General features: G+C 40.7%; 1 protein-coding gene across 2 annotated transcripts; it reads left to right on the top strand.

Moving 5' to 3' along the window:
* The first annotated feature begins 886 nt into the window (after window positions 1–886).
* Window positions 887–25,043, top strand: RBM34 (RNA binding motif protein 34). 2 transcript variants are annotated; one of them, XM_041750501.1, is made up of 11 exons: window positions 887–1,013; window positions 1,100–1,274; window positions 1,713–1,837; window positions 5,574–5,802; window positions 6,498–6,557; window positions 11,072–11,115; window positions 19,807–19,890; window positions 20,048–20,111; window positions 21,679–21,718; window positions 21,960–22,078; window positions 24,707–25,043. In XM_041750501.1, the coding sequence occupies exons 1-11, from the start codon at window positions 961–963 to the stop codon at window positions 24,983–24,985; spliced, it is 1,272 nt and encodes a 423-aa protein (XP_041606435.1). In that variant the 5' UTR covers window positions 887–960; the 3' UTR covers window positions 24,986–25,043. The 2 variants fall into 2 exon arrangements, with proteins under 2 accessions (XP_041606435.1, XP_041606436.1); XM_041750502.1 differs by lacking the exon at window positions 19,807–19,890.
* Window positions 25,044–26,574: the final 1,531 nt, after the last annotated feature.

The raw sequence follows: 26,574 nt of genomic DNA, 5'->3' as shown, positions 1-26,574 counted from the left end.
TGACTTCTGTTAAGCAGCTTTCAGAAAGCAAGTCTGTTTTAAGAGAGTCAAAATTCAGTACGATATTACCATCAAAGTTCTGAATTCAATTATCTAACTATAATATTTACCTTTTACTACATAAAAATCAATTTACCAACATTCAATAGGTACAGCAGCAAATAGAGATGCAGAAATAGGATAAATAAGACACCCATTTAGACATCTAGACAGAGTACATAACACTAATGCAGCTAGATGAAGGACTGGGGGAAAATCTTGTAAATAGCTGGGAAATTTTCATATGTGAGATGTCTGAGCTGGGCCTTGACGTATGGGCACGATTTTGCTGGCGAAAATGACTAAAGAGGATAATTTTGGGTAAGGGAATTAAAAAAGGCTGGAATGTATGGGTTTGGAGGGAGAGGAGTCAGCGAAGTTAGGCTGAGAAAATAGCAAGAGTGCCAAGGATCTGGTAGAAGAGCAAGGGGACAGCAGGTTCGGCCTGAGGCCTCCACTGCTTTAAATCTAACTTTGAAATTGTGTCGAATTTCAGAAAAGTTGCCAGAGCAATGCAAAAAATACCCACGTACGCTGCACACCGATTCACCAATTGCTAATATTGTGCAACCTACGTCCCTGTAACCTTTCTTGATAATCTTGATAAACCTCCCTCCCTCCCCGTCAATGATTCAGGGGTTTTGGACCGCGTTTTCCCTCCACTTGGGCTGATACCCCACACCCAGTCTGGCAGATCCTTAGTTACGCTCCAAGCCTCAAGCACTCTCCTCTCACTTGCAAACCTGAAGAGGTCCAACCGCCCCAGGAAGCCCAGCCCCGAGCGGCTGGAGGCCTCCGGCTCCCACGCAGCCCAGAGCGGAAGGGGCGTGGCTCCGCGAGCGGAAGTAGCCGGGAGCCGGAAGTGCGGGCGCGCGTGCGGGCTCGCGGCCCGGCTGCTGTGTCTGGAGCCGTGGGACGAGAATGCTGGCGGAAGGGAAGAACAAACGGAAGAAAAAGGGAGGTGCGGAGGAAGGGTGAGTGGCACGAGGCAAGCTTCGGGAGCTCGGGCGGGCGAAGCGGTGGGACGCGGCATGGCTGACGCTGTGGCGTCCGTGTGCAGAGAACGCCCGGACGACGACGTTCGCGGGACTCTGACCGGAGACTATGTGGTTGGACAAGTCGCCAGCAGCTTGTTCCAGGGCAGGCGTCCCCCCGGAGACCGCGCAGCTCGGCTGGCGTCCCTCTTCGGCTCTTTAGAGCCTCAGCTTCAGCCCGTGTACGTGCCTGTGCCTAAAGTAAGTCACCGGGTGCTATTCCGACGGGCCCGTTAGATAGGCTTCTAAAACACGCAGCCTGGGGCGCCTGGGGCGCCTGGGGCGCCTGCGGGGCTCAGGGCTTGAGCGTCTGCCTTTGGCTCAGGTGTGACCCCGGGGTCTTGGGATCCAGGCCCGCATCAGGCTCCCTGCGGGGAGCCTGCTTTTCCCTCTGCCTATGTCTCTGCCTCTCCCCGTGTATCTCTCATGAATAAACAAAATCTTTAAAAAACAACAACAACAACAAAAAAAACCTAAGCAGTTTACCTCTCAGTGCGTGGTTTCCAGAGTGGGCCGGAGAGAATTTAAGTAACCTTTCACTACTGGACATCCAGTGGGACAGAAAAATTGCTAATTTAGAAAGACTGTTAAATGATTTTAAAAGATGAGATCTCAAACACAGCTTATGACTTTTAAAAGGAAACCACCAAGAAAAGGAAACGGGATGAGGAGGAAGAAAGTACATCTCAAATTCAGAGACCACTTTTGCAAGAACCTTCAAAATCAGTGAAAGCGAAGAAAAAACTTTCTGATGCAGACAAAAGGTTGGTAGAATTCTCTTAAGTTGATGTTGAAGAAATTAGATGGTAAAGAAATTGAGATTTTGCACCTGCAGTGTTCATCTTTTTTTCTCATTTTGTAGTTCTCATTTTTACAAAAAACATTTATTACGGAAAATCTCACACGTATTCAAAAGTTGAAAAGGGTGAAGAGAAGAGAACCTCGCATACCCAGTGTCAACAGTTATTAATACTTGGCCAGTCTTGTTTCATCCTGACCCCATTCATGACTCCCTCATTAAGTGGAAGCAAATCTAAGATCTGTAATCTAAATGTGTAAATAATTCAGCATGAAGATGAGTTTTGTTTTCTTAAGTTTACTAAGCTGGAGATCAGATTTCTGCCATTAGCTTAAAAAATTTTTCTTTACAGTTGATTTGATCAAGATCCAAATAGCAGTCACATCCAGGTTCCCAGGTACCTTTCCTCAGTGTGTGAAGCCACTCTCTTTAAGCCCCTGAAGTCTCGTTTCTCTATCACTATTGATGATGTTACCTAGTCACAGCTGTTCATTGCTAACAGTTACTACTACTCTTTGACCTCCTACTTAATGTATTTATGCATATCCTTAATTTCTTTGCTTTTCCCTCAGAGAAAGATGTTTTCTTCCTTGTCCAAATTAAATCAGTCCCCTCTGCTGTGTATACTACAGACCTCTTCTACCTCCTTCTGGATTATGTCCTCAAATATATCCATTTTCTTTTCTTTCCTGTATCTTTCCTCTGTCTGCTATACAAATGTGCTCAAGATTATCATCCTAAAAAGAGAAATCCAACAAAACCAAACCCTACCTGTAGTCATGTTTCCGTTTGCTGCCTTCCTTCCCTTCGTAGTCAAGCTTTCAGAAAAATGTGATACTTGTGTTCTTTTCTTGATCTGTTTTCTCTTCCATGAACTTGTAGTCTGATTGTTTGCTTGTTGTGTTTCTTTTTCTGTGATCTGACCAAACTTCTGAAACAGTGCTCAGTAGAGCCATGCTGACCTGGTTGCCATATTTAATAGACAATAAAGCCTTTGTCTCGTGAGTCTTCTCTTGTATTTCTCATGGGTACTTTTTTCTGCAGCTGTTAAGTAGCAATCTCTTCTGATTCTCCTCTTGTTTGTTTCTTCTCAGTGTTACTGTGGGTACCTTTTCTTCTGACTGCTCTGTAAATGTTGATTTTCCTCAGGATTCTGTGTTTGGTCACTGACTTTTTTCTACCATTCATTCTGAGCAACCTCATTTATGCCCATGGCTGCATTGTTCTGTTTTCTCTCCTGATCTCCTGAGCTGTGAATCAGTTTACCTGCTGACATCTGCATCTATATTTTCTATATACAGTTGACCTTTGAACAATGGAATGTTTAGGGGCATCAACCCCCACACAGTCAAAAATCCACATATAAGTTTGACTCCCCCAAAACTTAACTACTAATAGCCTCCCGTTGACCAGAAGCCTTACCAGTACCATAAGCAGTACATAAAATACACATTTATATATTTTATGTTATATATAGTTCTATTTCTTTTTATTTATAATCAATTCCCCAACATATAGTATGTCATTAGTTTCCGATGTAGTGTTCAGTAATTCATCAGTTGCATATAACATCCAGTGCTCAGAAATATAGGCAGAGGGAGAAGCAGGCTCCATGCAGGGAACCCAAAGTAGGACTCGATTCCGGGTCTCCAGGATCACGCCCTGGGCTGAAGGCGGCACTAAACCGCTGAGCCACTCAGGCTGCCCTCCGTGTCCTCATCATCCAATTACCCCATTTCCCCTGGATCCCTTCCAGCAACCCTCAGTTTGTTTCCTGTAGTTAAGTCTTTCATGGTTTGTCTCCTCCTCTGATGACTTCCCATTCAGTTTTTCCCTCCTTTCCTCTATGTTCCTCTGTGCTGTTTCTTCTATTCCACATATAAGTGAAAACATAATAATTGTCTTTCTCTGATTGACTTATTTCACTCAGCATAATACTCTCCAGTCTATCTACATCAATGTAAAGTATTCATCCTTTCTGATGGCTCAGTAATATTCTATTGTGTATATTTATATATCTCACATGTTCTTTATCCATTTATCTGTTGATGGACATCTGGGCTCTTTCCACAGTTTGGCTATTGTGGACATTGCTGCCATGAACATTGGGGTGCATGTGCCCCTTCAGATCACTACGGTTGTATCTTTGTGGTAAATACCCAGTAGTGTAATTGCTGGGTCATAGAGTAGCTCTATTTTTACTTCTTGAGGAACTTCCATCCTGTTTTCCAGAGTGGCTGAACCAGCTTACATTCCCACCAATAGTGGAAGAGGGTTCCCCTTTCCGCATCTGTGCCAACATTTGCTGTTTCCTGAGTTTAGCCATTCTGACTGGTGTGAAGTGGTATCTCATTGTGGTTTTGATTTGTATTTCCCTGATGACAAGTGACAAGGAGCATTTTTTTTCATGTGTCTTTAGGCCATGTGTGGGTCTTCTTTGGAGAAATGTCTGTTCATGTCTTCTGCCCATTTCTTGACTGGATTATTTATTTTTTGGGTGTTGAGTTTGAGAAGTTCTTTATAGATCTTACATACTAGCCTTCATTTGATAAAGGCATTTGAAAATATCTTCTCATTCTGTAGGTTGCTTTTTTAGTATAGTGTTTATTCTTACAATAAACATTTGAAATATCTTCTCATTCTGTAGGTTGCTTTTTTAGTATAGTGTTTATTCTTACAATAAAGTAAGCTAGAGAAAAAAATGTTACTGAGAAAATCATCAGGAAGAGAAAATACATTTATAGTACTGTACTATATTTATAGAAAACTATATTTATTAGAAAACTGTTTTCTCCACTTGTAAGTAGAGTTCATACATGTTGCTCAAGAGTCAACTGCACCTTAAGTTTAGAATGCTTCAGACTGAGCTGTTTATCTTCATCAAGCATGTTCCTCTGCATGAGTGATACCACCAGCCTTCCAGTTGCCTGAGCCAACAACTTGGGAGTCATCTTACACTCTCTTTTTTTCCCTGCACATCTAATCAGCTGCTGAGTCCTGATGATGCTGATCTCTTTGATCTTTTTCTGCCTTTCCACCCTTCTCTTTCTCTAGTTGGTCTGTTGTCTTCTTAGATAGTATGCTGTTACAACTATCTTCTTATTGATCTCCCTTTTCCACCCTTCACCTCTTCATAATTATCTTCTGCTCTGCTGCCCAAATGATCTTTTTTAGGCAATCTCCAAAGTCCTCAGTGGCTCCTTAGACTCTATGGGATACTGTCTAAGTACGTTTTCCTAGCAGTCATGGTCCTTGACCTGGTTCCTACCTCACCATGTTGTCTTGGTTCCTTTCACTCCTGCTCAGTACTTTATATGCCATAGTGGACAAAAAACTAGACATGAACCCTCAGTGGAATTTCTGCTCTAGTGGAAGAGTAATACTGGTCAGAATTTAGGAAAAAATTGTCTCTTTGAGAATGCTGCTTTTTAAATTTACATATATTTATGAATCATAAGTTTATATTTAGGGAAGCAAAAGTAGGTAGGAGTTTTTTTGTGAGAGAGAGAGACCATGTGTATGAGGTTGTAGAGGTAGGGTCAGAGGGAGAGGGAGAGAGAGAGAGTCTCAGACTCTACGGTAAATACAAAGCACAGGTGGAAATATTTTCTAATCCTTGTACTTTGTCAAATACTACACCTGACTTCCTGGACTCATTTCTTCTTTTCTTTTTGCTCTTTATATTCTTTTGCCTTGTAAAGGAAAAACACTCTAGCAAGTCGTGATTTAGAAGAAGAAATTCATCAAAAACAGGAACAGAAGAGGAATAATTCTCAATCTGGTATTAATGTAGCAGATAAAAAAGTACTTGATGTAGACCACATAGTTTTAAATCAAAGAAAGAAAATTGAAATCAACCAAGAAGAGGAGAGATTAAAGAATGAGAGAACTGTGTTTGTTGGGAATTTGCCTGTCACATGTAATAAGAAGGTAAGTGTATAATCTGCATGTTGTAAAGATTCAGAGTGTTAATAATTCATAGCTTAGTTTATTCTTCCTTCATTGAATAAGTGCATGATTAATAAGTTATTAACATATTGACTTCATTATAAATGACTAGGCTAATTAGATTGATTCCAGTATACACCCATTCCTTTCCATTACCATAGTCAGTGCCCTAATACAAGCTTTTGCAAATCTTCTTCAAGTATTGCAGTGGCCTCCTAATAGGGTTTTCTTTTTTCTCCTAGCTGTTTCTTCTGTTACATGTTACTAGAACGTAAACCTGAAATAGTGCCTAGTGCATAGTAAGAGGCTCAATGAATGTTTGTTTTATAAATGGATGCATACATCCTAAGTTTCTTCCATTGTGTGGGGTTGATTAAGTCCTACCTTTATAATTTATATGTGGTAAAGATTATAAAAGATTGAAAGACAAAAATGTGTACCTTTATAGGTAGTAATAACTTGAGTTGTGTTTATATTATATAAGCATATATATATATATAACTTTCAGCCAAATTTTTTGTCTTTTATCTGAATAGTTAATTATTCCTGAAATATTCTTAAAATAAAACCTGGCAATAAAATATCAGTTTTACTTAATTCCTTTTTATAGCACTTATTTGATGTTCTAAAAGTAAACTGAAGAATATGTATACTTGTTTTTTCTCTCTTTTTTTTAGAAGCTGAAATCATTTTTTAGAGAGTATGGACAAATAGATTCTGTACGATTTCGTTCTTTGGTATGTGTTCTCCCCACCTTGAAATTGCAACTCTTAAAATGTATTGCATTTAAGTCAGACTTACTAACATGTTGGTATTAGCGAGATGGAGAAGCACAACTTTTTTGAATCAACGGGTTCAAATCTAACTGAAGAGAAGAGATGCTCTTAGTATGTAGTGCTGGCACTTGGATTCTGTTCATATTTAATGAGTTCACATAGTAAAATTATACCATTGTTGGAGAGTGGATGTGTGACTTGTTTGCAGAACATTAAAACATGTTGAATAGCATTTCTAGAATCCTAGGCATTCAGTACAGAAAGTTTGTGTGACTACTGCAAACAGTACTTAAATTCCGAGCATAGGAAGCCAAAGTTTCTATTTATTTAATTTTTTTTTTCAAGATTGATTTTATTTATTAGAGCGGACATATGCTCTATACATGAGCTTGGGGTGGGGGGGTGGGGACAGAGGGAGGGGGAGAGAGAATCCCAAGCCAGCTTTCTGCTGAACACAGAGCCAGATGCAGGGCTTGATCTCATGACCTTGAGGTCATGACCTGAGCCAGAATCAAGAGTCAGACGCTTGGGCAGCCTGGGTGGCTCAGCGGTTTAGCGCCGCCTTCGGCTCAGGGCGTGATCCTGGAGACCCAGAGTCGAGTCCTACATTGGGCTCCCCGCATGGAGCCTGCTTCTCCCTCTGCCTGTTTCTCTGCCTCTCTCTCTGTTTCTCATGAATAAATAAATAATATCTTAAAAAAAAAAAAAAGAAAGTCAGATGCTTAACAGAGTGAGCCACACGGTCACCCAGGCAGACAAATTTGATTTTTGTTTTTGTTTTTGTTTTGTAAATCAATTTAATATTAAACCTTTATAGAAGGAGAGGATATCTGATTTCACCAACTGAACACTATAGACGAGTTATAGCCATGCTTCTTGGAGCGTGAAATAGTATCATTCTTTTTATTCTCATTTATATTTTTTAAATGTAATTAACGCACATTAGAATAAAAGAAAAGTTTATTCCCTGTTTCTAACTGTTCTTCCTCATGTGACTCTCTAAAATGGGATTTCTCAGCCTTGATACATGGATGTATGGTGCCAGATTATTCTTTGTTATTGGAGGCTGCCCTGTGCATTGAAGGATGTTTAGCAGCATCTTTGACCTCTACCCACTAGATTCTGGTAGCACCCTCCCCACCCAGGCTGTTACTACCCAAAGTTTCTCCAGTCATTGCCAAATGTCCCCAGAGGACAAAACTGCCCTCTTGTCTAAAAGTAGACGATTCTAGGGGGTACAGTCTGTTAAGTGTCCAACTCTCTGGGTTTTGCCTTACGTTGTGATCTCAGGGTCATGAGATCGAGCCCTGATTTGGGCTTCTCGCTTGGCCCAGAGTCTGCTTAAGACTCCTTCTCCTTCTGCCACCACCCCCACACTTGGCACATGTGTTCTTTCTCTTAAAAATAGACATTTCCCAAGGTTTTTGGCAGTCTCCATGATTCTGTCATGGTGTTTGTTTCTCTCTCTTTTCATATATATTTTGTCTGCCTTTTGGAGTCCCATTCTCCCTATCAGATCTGTCCCTGACACATCCACTTGGGTATCTTTGGCACCCGGGTTTCAGCATGTCTGTGTCCACCTCCACTCTCCCTGGCCCCATCCCGTGCTGTGTGCTGATGTTCTGTGTGAGTTAGTGCCACCAAGGCTTCCTTTTCATTGCCTTGGACTCTTTGCCCACTCACCCTTTTATTGTTGGTATCCCTGCTTATTTTTTAGCTGAGTGTTTTGTTTTGTTTTTTCCCCAAGAGTCCTTCCTTTCTTCCTGCGTTGTTCCACCTAACTCCTCATTATCTCTTGCCAGAATAGTTGCAGAGGCTTGTTATGGTTTCTACCCTCAGTCTACTTCTGTTCAGCATACCCACTGTGAACTTGGCTTTCCCAAAAATTCTTTTTTTTTTTTTTTTCAAATTTTTATTTATTTATGATAGTCACACACAGAGAGAGAGAGAGGCAGAGACATAGGCAGAGGGAGAAGCAGGCTCCATGCACCAGGAGCCCGACGTGGGATTCGATCCTGGGTCTCCAGGATCGCGCCCTGGGGCAAAGGAGGCGCTAAACCACTGCGCCACCCAGGGATCCCTAGCTTTCCCAAAAATTCTTAGTGAAACTCAGGATTATTACACACACACACATACACACCTTGGCCTGATATTACTTTTGAGGAACCTGGCCAGATTCTTCCCTGTCCCTGGATTACTGGTCTGTTTGCTGACCCTGCTGTGCACTCTTTAGCACCCTATACTTCATCATGGTCCTTATGATAAATTACTTCTGTAATTTCTGTAATTACTACATTGTTCGTGTGTCCCACCAGACTGAAAGCAGTGATTGCTGGTACTGTTTGTCTTGATCATCCTTGGGTCACCAGTACCTGCACATTACACATATCAAACCTATATGGAATTGCCTAAACCTCTTACATTTTTCTTTCTGTGAGTGAAATCTGTCCTGGTTCATAGCCTGACACTTGTCATTTTGTGGCCCTGAGGCCATGTGTACCTCCATATGAGACTTTTCTGTAGCTCTGAAGCTTCCCTCAATGCTGACCATACATTTGGGTTTTCTCACTCCTGTCCTTTTGCTCAGTTCATTCGTTTTGTTGGGCATCCTTCTTGAAATCTCATTTTGTCTATTAAGATACTGTCTATATTTTTGTAGACCATGAAAATGTGACTTATTCTGGAGTACCTGGGTGGCTCAGGCAGTTATAAATGTCCGATTCTTGATTTCAGCTCAGGTCATGATCTCAGGATTGTGAGATCAAGCTCTGCAATGGGCTCAGTGTGGAGTCCACTTGGGATTCTCTCTCCCTCTCCATCTGTTCCTCCTCCACCCCCGTGTTTGCATGCAGTGCAGTCTCTCTCAAATAAATGGATCTTTAAAAAAATAATAAAATTTAAAAGAAGAAAATGTCACTCGAGTTTTTTCTGATACTTTATACCATTAAGTGGTATTTTTTTCCCTCTAAATTGTTTTTGTACCTTATTGCCTTATGTTACACTTACTCATTTGTATCTTCAATAATAGGATCTAGATGGTTGCAGGCTCCTATAAGGCACCCAATAAATGTGTGTTGATGACTGTCATTCACCTATTGATAATTCACTTGTGCATTTCTCATGTCTTGCACTGTTATGTTGTATGTTAGCAGTTTGAACAGGAAAAACTGAGAATTCCTTAGTTTTGCTATATTTTGGATGACTAAGAAAGATTTTCAGAGATTTATAATTACTGCCTTAAATTAAATTGACATTCATAGGTGTTCCTGATCTGTGAACTTTCAGGTCTGTTTCTTTTCACCTTTGCCTTCTCAGTATCTTGACCGTATTGGTATATTCCGACAGTCACAGTTGTTGATTTGAATTTCCATCTACTCCATAAAGTTGTCCCTCCCTACCCCATTCACTCTTAAATAGTACTAAAGGAATACTATATATGGGCACCTGGGTGACTCAGTTGGTTAAGTATCTGCCTTCCACTCAAGTCATGATCTCAGAGTCCGGGGATGGAGCTCTGTGTTGTTCTCCATGCTCAGTGGGAAGTCTGTTTCTCCCTCTTCCTCTGCCCCTCCTGCTTGTGCTCTTTCTTTCTCAAATAAGTAAATGAATAAAATCTTTAAATAAATAAATAAATGAAACTATATATGACTGAAACTAAAGTGAGCTTGAACGTAAAGGGGATTCCCTTATTTGCCCAATTAAAGATACCATGGGGTGTTTTTGGGTTTTTTTGTTTTTGTTTTTGTTTGTTTTTGCCAGCTGGCATATATCAACTTTTAGACATTTAGATGAAATAATATTTCTTTATATTATTTACCAATTTAGTTCGACATATCTCAAATCCTGTAGAATTTACAATAAAATATTAATTTAAGAAATGTTGCCTTTTTCCAAGCTTATTTTATAAAAGTTTTCCTTAATTTTTCATATGCATCTTCAACATCAGTGTCTTCTCATGACCTGAGACCCCTTTGAGTCACCTGACACAGTTCAAGGGCACAGTATGTCTACTTCCGTCTAGATGGAAAGTAAATACCTATGAAATCTGAATATGGTCTTACATCATTGGAATATTTTGTTCTAAGCCTCCAGGTCCCATTCATATAACATTAGGATGGTTGTTTCTGATTCAGTATTTCCCTCGAATGTTTTTTTTTTTTTTTTTAATTTTTATTTATTTATGATAGTCATACAGAGAGAGAGAGAGAGAGGCAGAGACACAGGCAGAGGGAGAAGCAGGCTCCATGCACCAGGAGCCTGATGTGGGATTCGATCCCGGGTCTCCAGGATCGCGCCCTGGGCCAAAGGCAGGCGCCAAACCGCTGCGCCACCCAGGGATCCCTCCTCGAATGTTTTAAATGATCACATCAGAGTAAGATATTTAGAATTCAGTTAATTAAAATATAATTAATTTGAAGTAATATTTCAGATAATGAATTTTATTTAATACTCTTTTTTTTCTTTTTTCTTAAAAGATTCCAGCAGAGGGAACTTTGTCCAAAAAGTTGGCAGCAATAAAGTAAGTTTATAATTACAGAAAGGGAGTAGATTTAAACTCTTTTCCATTTTTGTTAAAAGTTAAGATCATGTTTTCATGGATTTTTATATTTGGGTAAGACGTCATACTTGACCATTTTCTTACGTCTGTAATAGCATATAAACTTGTAAGATATTTGTCTGTTAAGCCTTAAAATAAATGGTAGAGGCACAGAAAGTATTATAAAATAACTCACTAGAAAATGTACCATGAAAAATTTCAAGGGCGTTTAATTGAGCGTAGTGCTTGGAAGAGGATAAGAAAGTCTTGTGCCCAGATATTCTAGTATAAATCATAAATACCATATTTTATCAGTTCTAAGGCACACGTTTTCCCATATCTTAATAATTTGAAGTCAGGATGCATCTGAAAGTCTGGAATGCCCCATAGTTGTTGTTGGTAGGTTAGGTTTTTCCAGAGTTCCATGTTTGCTTCTTTTGGTCACCTGGGGGTACTGCCAGTTTAATACCACTTCAGGGATCCCTGGGTGGCGCAGCGGTTTGGCGCCTGCCTTTGGCCCGGGGCGCGATCCTGGAGACCCGGGATCGAATCCCATGTCGGGCTCCCGGTGCATGGAGCCTGCTTCTCCCTCTGCCTATGTCTCTGCTTCTCTCTCTCTCACTGTGTGCCTATCATAAATAAATAAAATTAAAAAAAAAAAATACCACTTCAGGCTCTCTGAGGGTTTGGAACTAGACTGGTATTATGGTTTGTGGTTCGTATTTTCAGAGAATTTTCCCCTATCCTATCCACTTGGTGCCAAGGATAAGACATTCAAGTTTCTTTACTCTTCCTGTATTTCTCATTAATCTTAAAAGTTGAAATATAATTGACATATAACATTTAAAATGTTATATGTCAATATAAGGTTGTACAGTTTAAAGTGTAAACCTTTATTTCTCATTTACCTTCAGTTAAGTGCAGCGTTTCCTATTAATCTCTGATCTTGGGTTTTTGTTTTTTTTTTTCTAACTAGCACATGTAATATAGATTTTACAAACAGATGTATATATTTGATATAGATATATTAATAGTTATACAGATTACATCTGAATGTAGGTACAGTTATAATAGATTAAATAAAGTAATATACCGTCAGGGTACCTAGGTGGCTCATGCCATTCAGCGTCCAACTCTTGGTCTCAGCTCAGTTCTTGTTCAAGCCTCATGTTGGGCTCCATGCTGGACATGAAACCTAAATAGTATTTATATATATAATACTTATTTCCATATGTTTTATATATGTAACATATATATATAAATAAAATATATATATAAATATATAAAATAACATACTTTGAAAACATTGCAGTACAGTGGCCAAGACGTGGAAGCATCGTAAGTGTCCATCAATAGATGAACGGGGGGGAGACACACACACACACACACACACGCATGTACATGCAGGAATATTATTCAGCCCGAAAAAAAGGGAAGGAAATCTTTCCATTTTTGACAACATGGACCTTGAAGGCATTAAGCCAAGTAAAGTAAGTCAGTGAATGAAAAACAGCTCAAGGGGCAACTGGGTAGCTCAGTTGAGTGTGTTGGTTTTGGCTATCTGTCGTGATCTCGGGTTCGTGGGACTGAGCCCTGTGTTGGGCTCCACATTCAGGAGGGAGTCTGCTTCTCTCCCTCTCCCTGTCCCCCTGCTCGTGTACACTCTCTCTCTAAAGTTAATAAATCTTTTTAAAAAAGAATTCAAAGACACAGACTGCTCTGTGGTGAAACCCTTCGGTGGTTTCTTTGTGTGAAGAAGGTAAAGGAGGTCAAAAGATACAAACTTCCAGTTACAACTAAATAAGTCATGGAGATGTATGTACAGTATGGCGACTACAGTAATAATACTATATTGGTTATTTGAAAGTTGCCAAGAGAGTAGATCTTAAAAGGTCTCATCATAAAGGGGCACCTGAGTGGCTCAGTTGTTAAGTGTCTGCCTTTGGCTCAGGTCATGATCCCAGGGTCTTGGGATCCAGCCCCACACTGGGCTCCCTGCTCAGTGAGAGCCTGCTTCTCACTCTGCCTGCTGTTCCCCGTGCTTGTGTTCACTGTCTCTCAAATGAATAAAATCTTAAAAAAAAAAAAAAAAGTTCTCATCATAAAAAAATTTGTGACCGTGTGCGGTGATGGATGTTAACTAGACTCCTTGTGGTGATCATTTTATAGTATATGCATATACTGAATCATATTGTACAGCAGAAATTAATGTTATATGTCAATTATGTTTCTTTTTTTTAATTTTTTTTTTTAATTTTATTTTATGATAGTCACAGAGAGAGAGAGAGAGGCAGAGACACAGGCGGAGGGAGAAGCAGGCTCCATGCACCGGGAGCCTGATGTGGGATTCGATCCCGGGTCTCCAGGATCGCGCCCTGAGCCAAAGGCAGGCGCCAAACCGCTGCGCCACCCAGGGATCCCCAATTATGTTTCAATAAAAAGAAGTCCCTAGTTACCTCAGCCAGTACTGATTGAATAAAGTTTTTAAAAAAATTTCAGGGGATCCCTTGGTGGCTTGGCGGCTTAGCACCTGCCTTTGGCCCAGGGTGTGATTTTGGAGTCCCGGGATCGAGTCCTACATCGGGCTCCCTGCATGGAGCCTGCTTCTCCCTCTGCTTGTATCTCTGCCTCTCTCTCTGTCTCTCTCATGAATAAATAAATAAATAAAATATTTAAAAAAAATATTTTTAAAAAAGATTTCATTTGAAACTGTTTTATACCTGAAGCTAATGTAATGTGTTGACTATACTCTAAATTTAAAAATATTCCTGGGAATCCTACAATGACAGGATTTTTTTTAATAAATTAATTTTTATTGGTGTTCAATTTACCAACATACAGAAAAACACCCAGTGCTCATCCTGTCAAGTCCCCCTCAGTGCCCATCACCCATTCCCCCCCATCCCCCGCCCTCCTCCCCTTCCACCACCCCTAGTTCTTTTCCCAGAGTTAGGAGTCTTTATGTTCAATGGCAGGATTTTTGAATTAGGTGGTCCCTTTGAGCATTTTGGTGAGTTTGTTTCTACATTCATCCCTAATTTAGATTTGTTTGGCAGGCTGAGTTTCTGCCAATTTTTTTTCCCATACCCATACAATGTCAGGTATATAGTTAACACTTGATAAGTATGTGTTAGTATATGTTACTGACTCCACTAATGTTTGTTGGGTAACCAAACATGTCAGTCCTGCCGTATGCAGGGCATTGTCCAGCTGCTGTAAGGAATGGGAAATTTGATAAGACACAGGCTGCCTTCTTCAGACCATATAGGCCTATTCCTCTCTCAGGCTGGAAGGGCCCAAGTGTCAACAGAAACCAAGATCTTGATAGGAGTGTACAATAGCCCTAAGTAGTTTTGGTGCCAGAAAAATGGAATTTTCACACTCTGATTGCCATTGGCCTCTGTGACACCTGCCCCCAATTAAAATTTTTTAAAAATTATTTGAACAAATAATGAAACAAATGGTTAAAAATAAAGTATAAAAGTGTATGCAGTGAAGTGGCACCTGGGTGGCTCGGCTCAGTTGGTTAAGTATCCAACTTTTTTTTTTTTATTTTCTTTATTTATTCATGAGAGATGCAGAGAGAGAGAGGGAGAGGCAGAGACACAGGTAGAGGGAGAAGCAGGCTCCATGCAGGGAGCCTGATGTGGGACCCAATTCCAGGACTCCAGGACCACGCCCTGGGCTGAAGGCAGGCTCTAAACCGCTGAGCCACCCTGGGATCCCCAAGTGTTTGACTTTTGACCTCAGCTCATGTCTTGAACTCATGTCATGAGTTTAAGCCTGGCGTTGGGCTCTATGCTGTGCATGGACCCTACTTTTAAAAAAAAAAAAAAAGAAAGAAAAGGAAGGGAGTAAAAAGTTTCTCCTAGACTTTTTCCCTTAGCCATTTTCCTGCTCTAGGCAGCTACTGGTTTTACTTTTTTGTATAACCTAGAGACGTTTTATGCGCTTACACACTGATACACACATATATATGTTACTCCCCACACACATAACTTTTGACTTAGTAGTATTAAATGTGCATACTCCTCCACATGTTCCTTTTTTCCCCTTACTATAAACTGGAGATGTTTATCAGTGTAAAAATTATCCCCCTGTTCTTTTTCAGAGCATCTCTGTATTCTGTAAGGTATGCCATAACTTGTGTCAGCAAATTCTCCACTCATGGACATTGATGTGTTGTGGCAGTCTTGTGTCCATTACAAATAAGGCTGGAGTGAATTACCTTGTTTTCATGTAATTTTGTACATGTGAGAATTATCTCTAGGATAAACTTTCTAGTAGTGGAGTTGTTTGGTCAAAAATGTATTTGCATTTGTAATTTTGACTGCTATCCTAGAGATGGTAACCGATGTGTATTCTTCCACCTTTACAAAATAGAAGTTTTTGAGCTTTTCAGTGATAGGTGAAAAATGATACTTGTAATTTGCACTTCTCTTGAGAGCAAGCATCTTTTCATATATTCAGGAGTCTTTTGTGCTTATCTGAGTTGTTGACCATCATTTTTCCATTTTTTTGTTGTTGAATAGTTTCTCATAGATATGTGGATGTTAAGGAAATCAGCCTTTAGTAATTTGAGTTAATGAATATTTCTCCTTATTTTTAGCTGCTATTTTGCTTGGAGGATTTTGCCATGTAAAACTTATTTTGTTTTTTCATATAGTCCATTCCTTTGGCTTTGTTTCTACATTATTAAGGCATCACTTACCTTCAATAAACTGCATATTTAAAATGTACAATTTTATGAATTTAGCATATGTACGTGCTCATGAAATCATTCCTACAGTCAAGATACTGAATACTAACATCACTCTGTGTCATCGCCTTTGCCTCCCCACCCCATCCCCAAGCAGCCACTGACCTGCTCCCTGTCTCTGTTGTTAGCATGCGTTTTCTAGAATTTTATGTATATGGACTCATCATGCAGGAGATAAAGTGTTACCTACTTCTTTTGCTCAGCATGATGATTTTGAGATTCGCTCATGCTACTGGATGTTCAGTGGCTTGTTCTTTCTTTCTTTTTTTTTTTTTCTTATTGCCCAGTAGTATTCCATAGTGTGGCTGTACCAAAATGTGTTCATCATTCACCAGTTTGATGAATATTTAGGTTATTTACGATTGGGGCTATCATGAATTACAGGTTCTAAAAACATTAGTATACAAATTATTTTTCTTGCTAAAGTATCTGGAGGTGTGGGATTGCTGGGTCTTGTGGGTATGTCAGTTTTCTAAAAGCTGCCAGATAATTTCCAAAGTGGTTGCAGCATTTTACATCCCACCAGTTGTGTGAGAACTCCAGTTGTGTCACATCCTCACCAGCACTTGTCAGTCATTTAATTTTTAGCCATTCAGAAGGTTTGTCATGTGGTTTCAATTTCTGTTTTGCTGATGACGAAGGATATCAATTATCTTTTCATGTGCTTATTGGCAGTTTGTATCTATTTGAAGAAGTGTCATTTGAAAAATTTTGCCTGTTTTCTGGTGGCTTGTCTTTTTATTTTATTTTTTTAGAATGGGGAAGGGGCAGCGGGAGACAGAATCTTAAGCAGGCTCCATGTGTGGAGCCCAACATGGGGCTCGATCCCATGACCCTGAGAGCATGATCTGAACAGAAATCAAGAGTCGGATGCTAAACTGACTGAGCCACCCAGGGACCCCAGCTTAGTATTGAGTTGTATGGAGTTCTCTGTTTTGAATGTAAGACCTTTTTCTGTTGTACATGCTTTGGATATTTTGCCCCAGTCTGTGGCTAACTTACTTAAGGGTGTCTTTTTTTGTTGTTTTTGTTAAGATTTTATTCATGAGAGGGGCAGAGACACAGGCAGAGGAAGAAGCAGGCTTCTGCGAGGAGCCTGATGTAGGACTCAATCCCAGGATCCTGGGACCATGACCTGAGCCAAAGGCAGATGCTCACTCAACCATTGAGCCAACCAAGTGTCCCAGGGATGTCTTTTAAAGAGCAGAAGTTTCAAATCTTATTGCAAATCCAGTGTAGAGAGTGCTGTTTTCTAGTGGTCTGGTCAGGTGGCTGTGGGGTTCATTGATGTCCTGGCTTGGCTGCAGATTGCTGGCAGGCCCTGTCTGTGTCAGTGTGTCCGGGGGGTCTTCCCTCTCATGGCAGCCATGCTCTGCCTGATGCCTTTGGTGGGTCTTGTGCTGGAGACCATTTCCCACTCCTCACTGTGACAGGAGGCCTCCATTCTTCCAGCCTCAAGGGTATATCCCCTGTGCCCAAGGGTGACAGGGTTTGTTGCCTCTGCCCTAGCAGCTTAGCCCTCTCTGTAGGGAGAAGAATCCTGGTGGGGCTTTGTACCCTTTGCACACTAGCCTTGGCCCTTCTCTTCTCCAGCCCACACGCTCCATGGGTGCTTTTGGGCTCCCGCCCGCTCTCAGTCATTCCCCAGGGACATTGGCAGAGCCCACTCATGGGCATGTACCACTGTGTTGGCGGCCTCCAGAGATGCCATTTCAGGACCAGCCCACACTCAGCTTTAGCAGTTTATTAAATATTAGCTAAAATCAGTCCAACTCGCTTGTCTGGCACTGGTCCTGTGAACCAGAGCTGCTTCCTGTCTCTTGAGGTGGACCGATCTTTGCTTAGGGTTCAAGCTGCTGGGTTTCACTTTGTCTTCAGCTCTGGTGGCTTACAATGTTATAGGCTATCTGGCTTCTTATTGTTTAGGGTGAGAGTGATGCTATTCTTGGCTTTGTACCTTCTAGATGTCATTAGTGTTTTTAAATCATCTATCAAGGGACACCTGGGTGGCTGAGCAGTTGAGCATCTGCCTCTGGTTCAGGTTGTGATCCTGGAGTCCCGGGATCGAGTCCCACATCGGGCTCCCTGCATGGAGCCTGCTTCTCCCTCTCCCTGCGTCTCTGCCTCTCTCTCTCTCTCTCTCTCTCTCTCTCTCTCTCTCTATGTCTATCATGAATAAAATAAATAAAATATTAAAAAAAAAAAGATCACTTCCTGGGCCAAAGGCAGGTGCTGAACCGCTGAGCCACCCAGGGATCCCCAAATAAATAAAATCTTTAAAAAAAAATTTATCAAGCCTGATACAAAACATGTTCTTGCCACATCTGAGGGAGCAGAACTGCATTCTTGCCCTCCTATTCCCTGTGCCAAGGATCCTTTCTCCTCAAGTAACAGTACAATTAAGAGTTTTTAAAGTCACTTTCCATTTAGGTTGTCTTGGGATTAGGCCTAGTCTATTTGGGCTGCCATAACAAAATACCACAGACTGGATGGCTTTTTATAAACAATAGAAATTTCTTTCTCACAGTTTCAGAGGCTGCGAAGTCAGAGATTAGGGTCCCAGCGTGGTTGCATTCTGGTGAGGGTCGGCTTCCTGATTCATAGCCAGTGCCTTCTCACTGTGTCCTCACATTTTATATTGTGAGATAAGATTTAAAAAGAGACTAGGAGCTCTGTGGGGTACTTTTTTTAAGAGCACTAGCCCCATTCTTGAGGATTTCACCCTATGACTTTAGCAACGCCCAAAGGCCTCACCTTCTATTACCATCACATTGGGCATTAAATGGATTTCAATATATGAATTTGGAGAGGATAAAAACATGACAACACCAGGATTGCTGTAGGACATGCTAATTAGGATGTTGTCAGCAAATGTGTGTTGAACAGACTGAGTAGGGTCCCTGGAGTCACGTAGGTGTGTTTTAAGGGCTTGCCACTTCTTGCCTTGTGATCATGGCACTTCTCTGAGTCTCAGCTTTCTTATCCATAAAATCAGAAAAGTAACACCCATGTCAGAGATGTGAGATTAAATGAAATACATAAAATGTCTAACCAGTACCCGATATTATATTAGGCATTCAGTAAATCATAGCTAGTTTTATCAATATAAAACTATCAAATAGTGTTGTATATTATTACAGAGTGCCATGAATAATGCTCTGGTGTTTCCTAGTATCTTTCTTGATGGTACTCATTCGTTTATTAGCGTTTTTGTTACTTCAAAAACAATAGGTTCGTGTCTTCAGAGAAGAATCTCTGGTCAATAGTAGGTCCTTTTTGCTGATTGGTCACATCTAAATTACATGACCATTTTGGAAACCTAGTGAATTAGTGGGTGTAGGCATTGAGCAGCAATAACTGCAGTTACTAAGAGTGAAAACTAGTCATGACATGTTTCCCGTTGAAAGAACACAGCACTACCTCTAGTCCTGACAAAGGGGTGCAGTCTGAGTCTGATCATACCTCTGGATCTGGCTGCCAATTTGCCAAGAAATCGCAAGGACAGAGGTACACATTGAATTATATTGTTAGCTTGCATACAACAAAATCCAGGCTTTGGAAATTTCACTAGGTTGAACAGTGAGGTAAAGAGAGAGAGGGACGCCTGTGTGGCTCAGTGGTTGAGTGTCTGCCTTTGGCTCAGGGCATGATTCTAGGATCGAGTCCTGTGTTGGGCTCTCTGCATGGAGCCTGCTTCTCCCTCTGACTGTGTCTCTCCCTCTTTCTCTCTCTCTCTGTCTCTCAGAACGAATAAATAAAATCTTTAAAAAAAGAGAAAGAGAGAGAGAGGTGAAACTCCCCCCCCCCAGGAATTCTTGTCATACGTGTTGATTGAAAGTGAGAAGGAAATAAGCTGTATTTTTTTAGTGACTTTGAGATTAATAGCTTTTATATTGTCTTTTCTTGTTGTATAGACGTAAAATTCATCCTGATCAGAAATATATTAATGCTTATGTTGTGTTTAAGAACGAGAGCTCTGCTACAAAAGCCTTGAAAAGGTAATTTTATCTCTTTGAGATTTGAACAGAATGATTGTATTTAAGTGATTGTGTGAGTACATGTGTTATTCTTTGGTTTGACTTTAGAGTGAATATTACAGTTAATATTCGGTGCTTATTTTTAACAGCCATTTTCCCCTTCGTATTTATAATACAGAAATGGTGCCCAAATTGCAGATGGATTTCGTATTAGAGTTGATCTTGCATCTGAGACTTCATCTGTAAGTAGTACTTGAGTTGTGTAAAGAACTTAACTAGAGTCTCATAAAATGAAACGTTTTCTTCTGAGGTTTTGCTAGGAGAGGAATGGAATCAGCAGTGAGCGTGAGGAAGCTGAGAAGGAAACATTTTTGCCCTTTGTGGTATAGTGTTGGTGCCCAGAGTGGCACAAGGACCTCAGTCAACAGCTTCCACCCACCACTCCTAGATCAAGCAATTAGAGTTACCCTGGAAGGGATATTGGAGATCACTGGGGCTGACATGTTATTTCACATACTGAGATTGAGAAAGGTAAACTGCTCCTTAAACAGTTTTTGAGTCCCTACTCTATGTCAGGCATGCAGTGCTGAGATACAGTCTCACTTCTCTAGAGGTTCACAGTATAAAGGTGAAGACAAAACAGGCTGATTGTGGCTCTGTTTTATGATAAGTACACCAGATGCTTTGGCAGCTTAGGATAGGGACACTTGAGGTGCCAGCAAGAAGGGACAAAGGAGGGCTTCCAGGAGAACAGGTGCTCTGTCAAACTTGAAAGATGAGTCAGTGTTATCTAGGCCCAAGAAATTTTAAATAGTATATGTAGTGGAGGCCAAAATTTAATTGGCTTTGGACCGGCAAGAGCTTGATACAGTTATCAGAGGTAGAGTGTGAGGAGGAACAGCAGTAAGAGTTGCTGTTGAAGAACTAGGAAGAGGCCAAATCACGAAGAGTGGCCTGCCGTGTTGAGGAGCCTGGATTTTATCCAGGAGCAGTTCCACAGGTTTAAATGCAGGAGCAACCTGCCCAGATTTGCAGTTTATAAGATCTCTCACAGTGAGCACAGGCTACGTTATAAGGGCTCACCACAGGAACAGAGGGTACATTACCATGGCTAAGAAATGACCTCTCTGGCTTTGACCATTGACCCATCCTGAGGGCCAAATCCATCTGCTGTTGTGTTATTTAAGTAAAGTCTTAATAGCACACAACCATATGCATTAGGTTACATGTTAATGTGGTGTTATGGGGGGGGTGGGGGTGGATGGCAGGGGTGGTGGGGTAGTTACAACAGAGACCACACAGCTGGCCAATCCTGGCATACCTACTGTCTGGCCCGGTACAGAGACAGTTTCTAATCTAGCATGCCCTTTTTGAGCATGGCCATGTGTTCGTGTTAGCTGTGATAAAAAAAATAACTACTTCCTCTTATGCTCACTCACTTTGGAGTGGGAAGAAGGAAGAAACAATCAAACGGGACTGGTATGAGTTAAATCAGGAGGTGGAGGGGGCGGCTAGGTGGCTCAGTTGGTTAAGCCTCTGGCTTTGGCTCAGGTCATGATCTCAGGGTCCTGGGATCGAGCCCTTTGTTGGGCTCCCTGCTCCACAGAGAGCCTGCTTCTCCCTCTTCCCCCTTGTGCTCGCTCTCTTTCTTTCTCTCTCACTGTCTCTCAAATTAATAAATAAAATCTTTAAAAAAATAAATAAATCAGGAAATGGAGACCTGTCAGATATGTGGGGCGAGAGAAAGAGTGCATTTTAGGATGGCTTCCATTTGCTGCTCTAGTTATTTTTATTCTCTTTATGTTTCAGAGGGACAAGAGATCAGTGTTTGTGGGAAATCTCCCGTACAGTAAGTTCATTTAAACCAATAAAGCACCTGTTTATCATTAAAACAACAGGAAAATAATAACTAAGTAATAACGATGTTTTGCTTTAAGACTAACTTAAAAAAGTATGGAATATAATGTGACTAATTTTCATGGGGCTCACTATATTAGCTGTATTATGTTAACTTGCTACATTATTAAACATCTCCAGCTTTCTAAGGCAATCCTGTTCTTACTTATATTTTTGACTGAATTTCTTTTTAGAAGTTGAAGAATCTGCAGTTGAGGAACACTTTTTGGATTGTGGGAGTATCGTGGCAGTAAGGATTGTGAGAGACCGAGTTACGGGAGTTGGCAGAGGATTCGGTTACGTGCTCTTTGAGGTATGGGAGACTAGTGATTGTCACTGTTCTCTGAAATGCACTGGACAGGCTGTCACTGCTCTTTCATTGTCACTCACTGTCACCTTCAGATTACATCTTCAGAAACCTAAACTCAGAACCTGCCATGATAGACTATCGTTCGTGTCATTATACCTCACCAAAAGTCATTCCAGTTCACTCTTTCTCCATATTAATGTTTGTAAATAATATTTTAGGTACTGAATATGTAAGGTATTAAATCTTGGAATTCCCACCTTCCATGAAGTGGAAAAAGATTGAAATCCATCATGATCTAAGTGACATTTCAACACATGTGGTATTTACAACCAACTTCCCTAGGAAACCTTCCTTGGTTGGGTTTTAATTCAGTTGGGTACAGGTTGTGGCTGGCTCCAGTGGAGGTCTCGTGGCAAGAAGCTGCTAGATGAAAGATTTGCAGGGGATCACATAGACCAGTAAGGAGGAACCTTTACATGGGAATCTTAAGATTGGCAGCTATGCTAGTCACCTACGTGGCTGTCCTGTGCCCAAGAGAGACAACTTTTTTTTTTAAGATTGTTTGATTGATTGATTCATTCATTCATGAGATAGAGAGAGAGAGAGAGAGAGAGAGAGATAGGCAGAGACAGAGGCAGAAGGAGAAGGAGAAGGAGAAGCAGGCTCCATGCAGGGAACCTGATGTGGGACTCTACTGCAGGATCGAGTCCTGAGCCAAAGGCAGATGCTCAACCACTGAGCCACATAGGCATCCCCTAGACAACTTTGTATGAGGACAGGAATAAAGACAGCATCCAGTTTCTAGGTCTTCTCCTTTTATCCAGGGTGCTTAACTTTTAGCCAAAAGGCAGGCTTTCTCCTCTCGTGAGTTAGCCAGAGGCTAGAAGATTGCAACTTGAACAATTAGCATGAAAGTGTTCCAGTGAGACCATATTCCTTGAAAAGCCCTTGAAATGAGAGAGTAAAGGGGACGCCTGGGTGCCTCAGCAGTGGATCCTCTGCCTTCAGCCCAGTAGGCTCAGAGTGTGATCCCAGCCTGGGTCCCACATCGGGCTCCCTGTGAGGGGCCTGCTTCTCCCTCTATCTATGTCTCTGTCTCTCTCTGTGTCTCTCATAAATAAATAAATGTCTTTAAAAAAAAAAAAAAAAGAAATGAGAGTAAAAGATGAGAAGTGAAAGGACTCACCAGGTTTGCACTGAGTCTCAGTCCAGATGAAAAGAAGACATACCTCATGTTGGGCACCAAATGACGTAGTTTTTGGAGTGTTGGTGTTGGAGTCCAGAGCTGAAGGCCAAGGAAGAATTGTTGAGCTGTCTTTGATTCAAAAAGGTGATTTTATTAAAAGCACGGGGACAGGACCCATGGACAGAAAGGGCTGCATTTTAAGTGTGAGGGGTGACTTGATTTTATACTTGGGACTTAGGGGAGCTAAGGACAAAGGGAGGTTTCCAAAAGGACTTTAATATGCTAAAGAAGACTCGGATACTGGAGGCCTGGCTATTGTCAAGCTAAGGGAGTTTGTTTTTCCCTCTGGTAGGCATTAAAAATTAAGAGTTGAGAATTCCCTGGAGGAACATTATACTCTGCCTATCTCAAGTATTTGCCAATGGGCCACAGATTATAAACTAATTTAATTTTATTTACATTCCCTTTTTCCTCTGTTTCCCACATCCTTGTGGAGGGGAGGGTGATGTTAAGGCTCCAGGAAATTGAGTCTGTGGGTCTCTGGGAGTTAGGCGATTGATAAGAATGCTTTTTCCTCCTAAATCACTAAGACGTTTGTAAACTGATGGACACTCATACTTACAGGACTGTCATCTCTATCAGTTAACCATTTGTTTTTCCCTTCCCTTAGTTTAAGGGCACCCAAGGAATGCCTGAGGAATGTCACACATATCCCACCTGGGAATCCGCTTGTGCTTTGTCCTCAGCTAGCTTTCTGCTCTGTCATGAAAGAGACATGACCATGTTTAATACTCTTGCTATGTTTTTTGTTTTTTTTTTTTTTTTTACTCTTGCTATGTTTTATTATGAGTTAGCTTTTGAGAAAGGTTGTCACAGCCTTTTGTTTCCATCATTACTGCACTGGAGTTACCTCACTTTCTCTGCTGTCTAGTATTGCTTGATAAGTTTGTAAAGTCCTTTAACAAATATGAATATTCAGGATTGTTAGCATTTAATGGTTCTATATTACACTAGAAAAGTAATAGAACTTGGAATATAAACAAAATCCTGCAAGGCATCTAGTTCAGCGTCTCAGACTTCCCTTCTCTCAAGTCAACTAACACAAGAAGAGGTTCATTGATTTAGAAGATTGCACATGACTAATCTTGGCTGAAACTCCCGTTTTACAATGAGAAAAATGAAGCCTGTCGGATTGTGATTTACCTGACTGTGATAAGGCAGCTGAGTGCTTCCTGGGGGAAAACTCACAAGGAGCATAGTGAACACGACACTTCAAGGACAGTTGTTGAAACTCATGGGATCGAATCTCTTGGATATGGAAATGGGAGGGGTTTCTGTCTTATGAGCAAGCTTAAAAATTGTTCTAATCCATTCAAGTCAGAATTTTACTAGTTTCTTGGCAGAGGATTTTCTGGTAGAAATTAATATATTGATTTTTATTGCAGAATACAGATGCTGTTCATCTTGCTCTGAAATTAAATAATTCTGAACTGATGGGAAGAAAACTGAGAGTCATGCGTTCTGTTAATAAAGAAAAATTAAAACCAAATTCAAATCCCAGTTTGAAGAATGTTGGTAAACCTAAGGAGGGACTTAATTCCGCTTCAAAAAATGTAGGACTGTGTAAAAATTTGTTTATTGGAGAAAAAGCTGTTCTCATTAAGAAGAAGAAGAAGGGACAAAAGAAAAGTGGACACGCTAAGAAACCGAAAAAACGGAAGTAACCACCCGAAGATTATTTAGTTCCCGCTGAGTACTGGTAATAAAAGTGTGGTAAACCCATGAATTGAGTTTCAGTTTCTTATGGATGGTGCGTGTGAAACGTGGAAACCTTTTCATTCTATTCACATTGTAATAACATCTTTGAAGCCTTTGTTTTAGGATGTAGGCAGATTAGTCACCATGATTATGTGTTTCTGCTGATGGTATAAGGGATGATTTTAGACTTAGGGTAAACACTTAGAATTTTAGTAGTTATGTATTAGTGTAAGTTAGAAATATGTAATTAACACTTCAGATGGTTATTTCAAGAATTGAGATGAGAATAAAGTGAGTAAATTAAAAAATACACACACACTTTAATACTAGCTGGACCTAGACAGAGTTGGAATACTGATCTAATACAAACCCCAATCCCTAAGAAGAAAGGGTTTTAAGGGCTGTTATATAATACCCACTAATTCTTCATCCTTTCTCTTGAACTTGTGAAAAGGGGAGTTCTGGGTTTCTATTTTATTTCATCAACCTAGTAGTAATAAACCCAAGGATTTTATATGACTTGTTGCTTTGATTTCTTAACCAGTAATTAAACTTGTTATTGAAGTCCTTGGGAAACTGTCTTGTCAAGCAGATTTCAACTTTTATTTCTGTTTTTTAATTTGAACAAATATTCTTCCAGGAAAACTTGGTATTCTTAAATTAGTGTCATGCAATAGAATGAAACAGTCATTCAAAAAACCCCATTTAAAGGATATTTTCTAATGAAATACGGTAAATAAGTCATAAAATTCAACAAGGGAGAGAATACCATTTCATTTTCCTTGGACTCAAGCCTATGCTGTAGATGTTGGCCCACTCACAGAACTTACCAAGTGGCCTCTGTGCCCAGAAGGGAGGGGTGGGAGAAATCCAGGAGTGCTGAGTCTTATGTGTATCACTTAGGGAGGTGAGGGGATTGAGAAACAGTGAGTTATTACTGATTATTTTACTTTAAGATTTTTTTTTTTAAGATTTTTATTTATTCACGAGAGACACAGAGAGAGAGGGACAGAGACACAGGCAGAGAGAAGCAGGCTCCATGCAGGGAGCCGGATATGGGACTCAATCTTGGGACTCCGGGATTACGCTCTGGGCCAAAGGCAGGTACTTAACCACTGAGCTACCCAGGCATCCGTAAGATTTTTTATTTATTTGACAGAGTACAAGCTGCGGGAGGAGCAGGGAGAGGGTGAGGGAGAAGCAGGCTTCCCACTGAGCAGAGAGCCTGATGTGGAGCTCGATCCCAGGACCCTGTGATCATGACCTGAGATGAAGGTAGATGCTTAACTGAGCCACCCAGGTGCCCCATTATGGATTATTTTTAAAATCCTGCCTTTTGGGCATAGCACCAGGAAAACCTACTAGGTTAAAATATAATTTGTAGAAATTAGAGCTCTTAGTTTCCCGTATCCAGAGAGTAGATATTTCATGTTTAGCATCATCTTAGCATCTAGTTTTTCATAAGTATGGTTTAGTAAATACTACTTGATATTCTTAAGCATTTTTCCATATGTTTCAGTTAAACTTACATAAAGATACATTGCCTATAGACTTT

The sequence above is a fragment of the Vulpes lagopus genome, chromosome 3, assembly GCF_018345385.1.
Source record: "Vulpes lagopus strain Blue_001 chromosome 3, ASM1834538v1, whole genome shotgun sequence".
Taxonomy (NCBI): Eukaryota; Metazoa; Chordata; class Mammalia; order Carnivora; family Canidae; genus Vulpes; species Vulpes lagopus.
The sequence above is the reverse complement of the archived record's forward strand: the minus strand, read 5'-3'. Positions and strand labels throughout refer to the sequence as shown.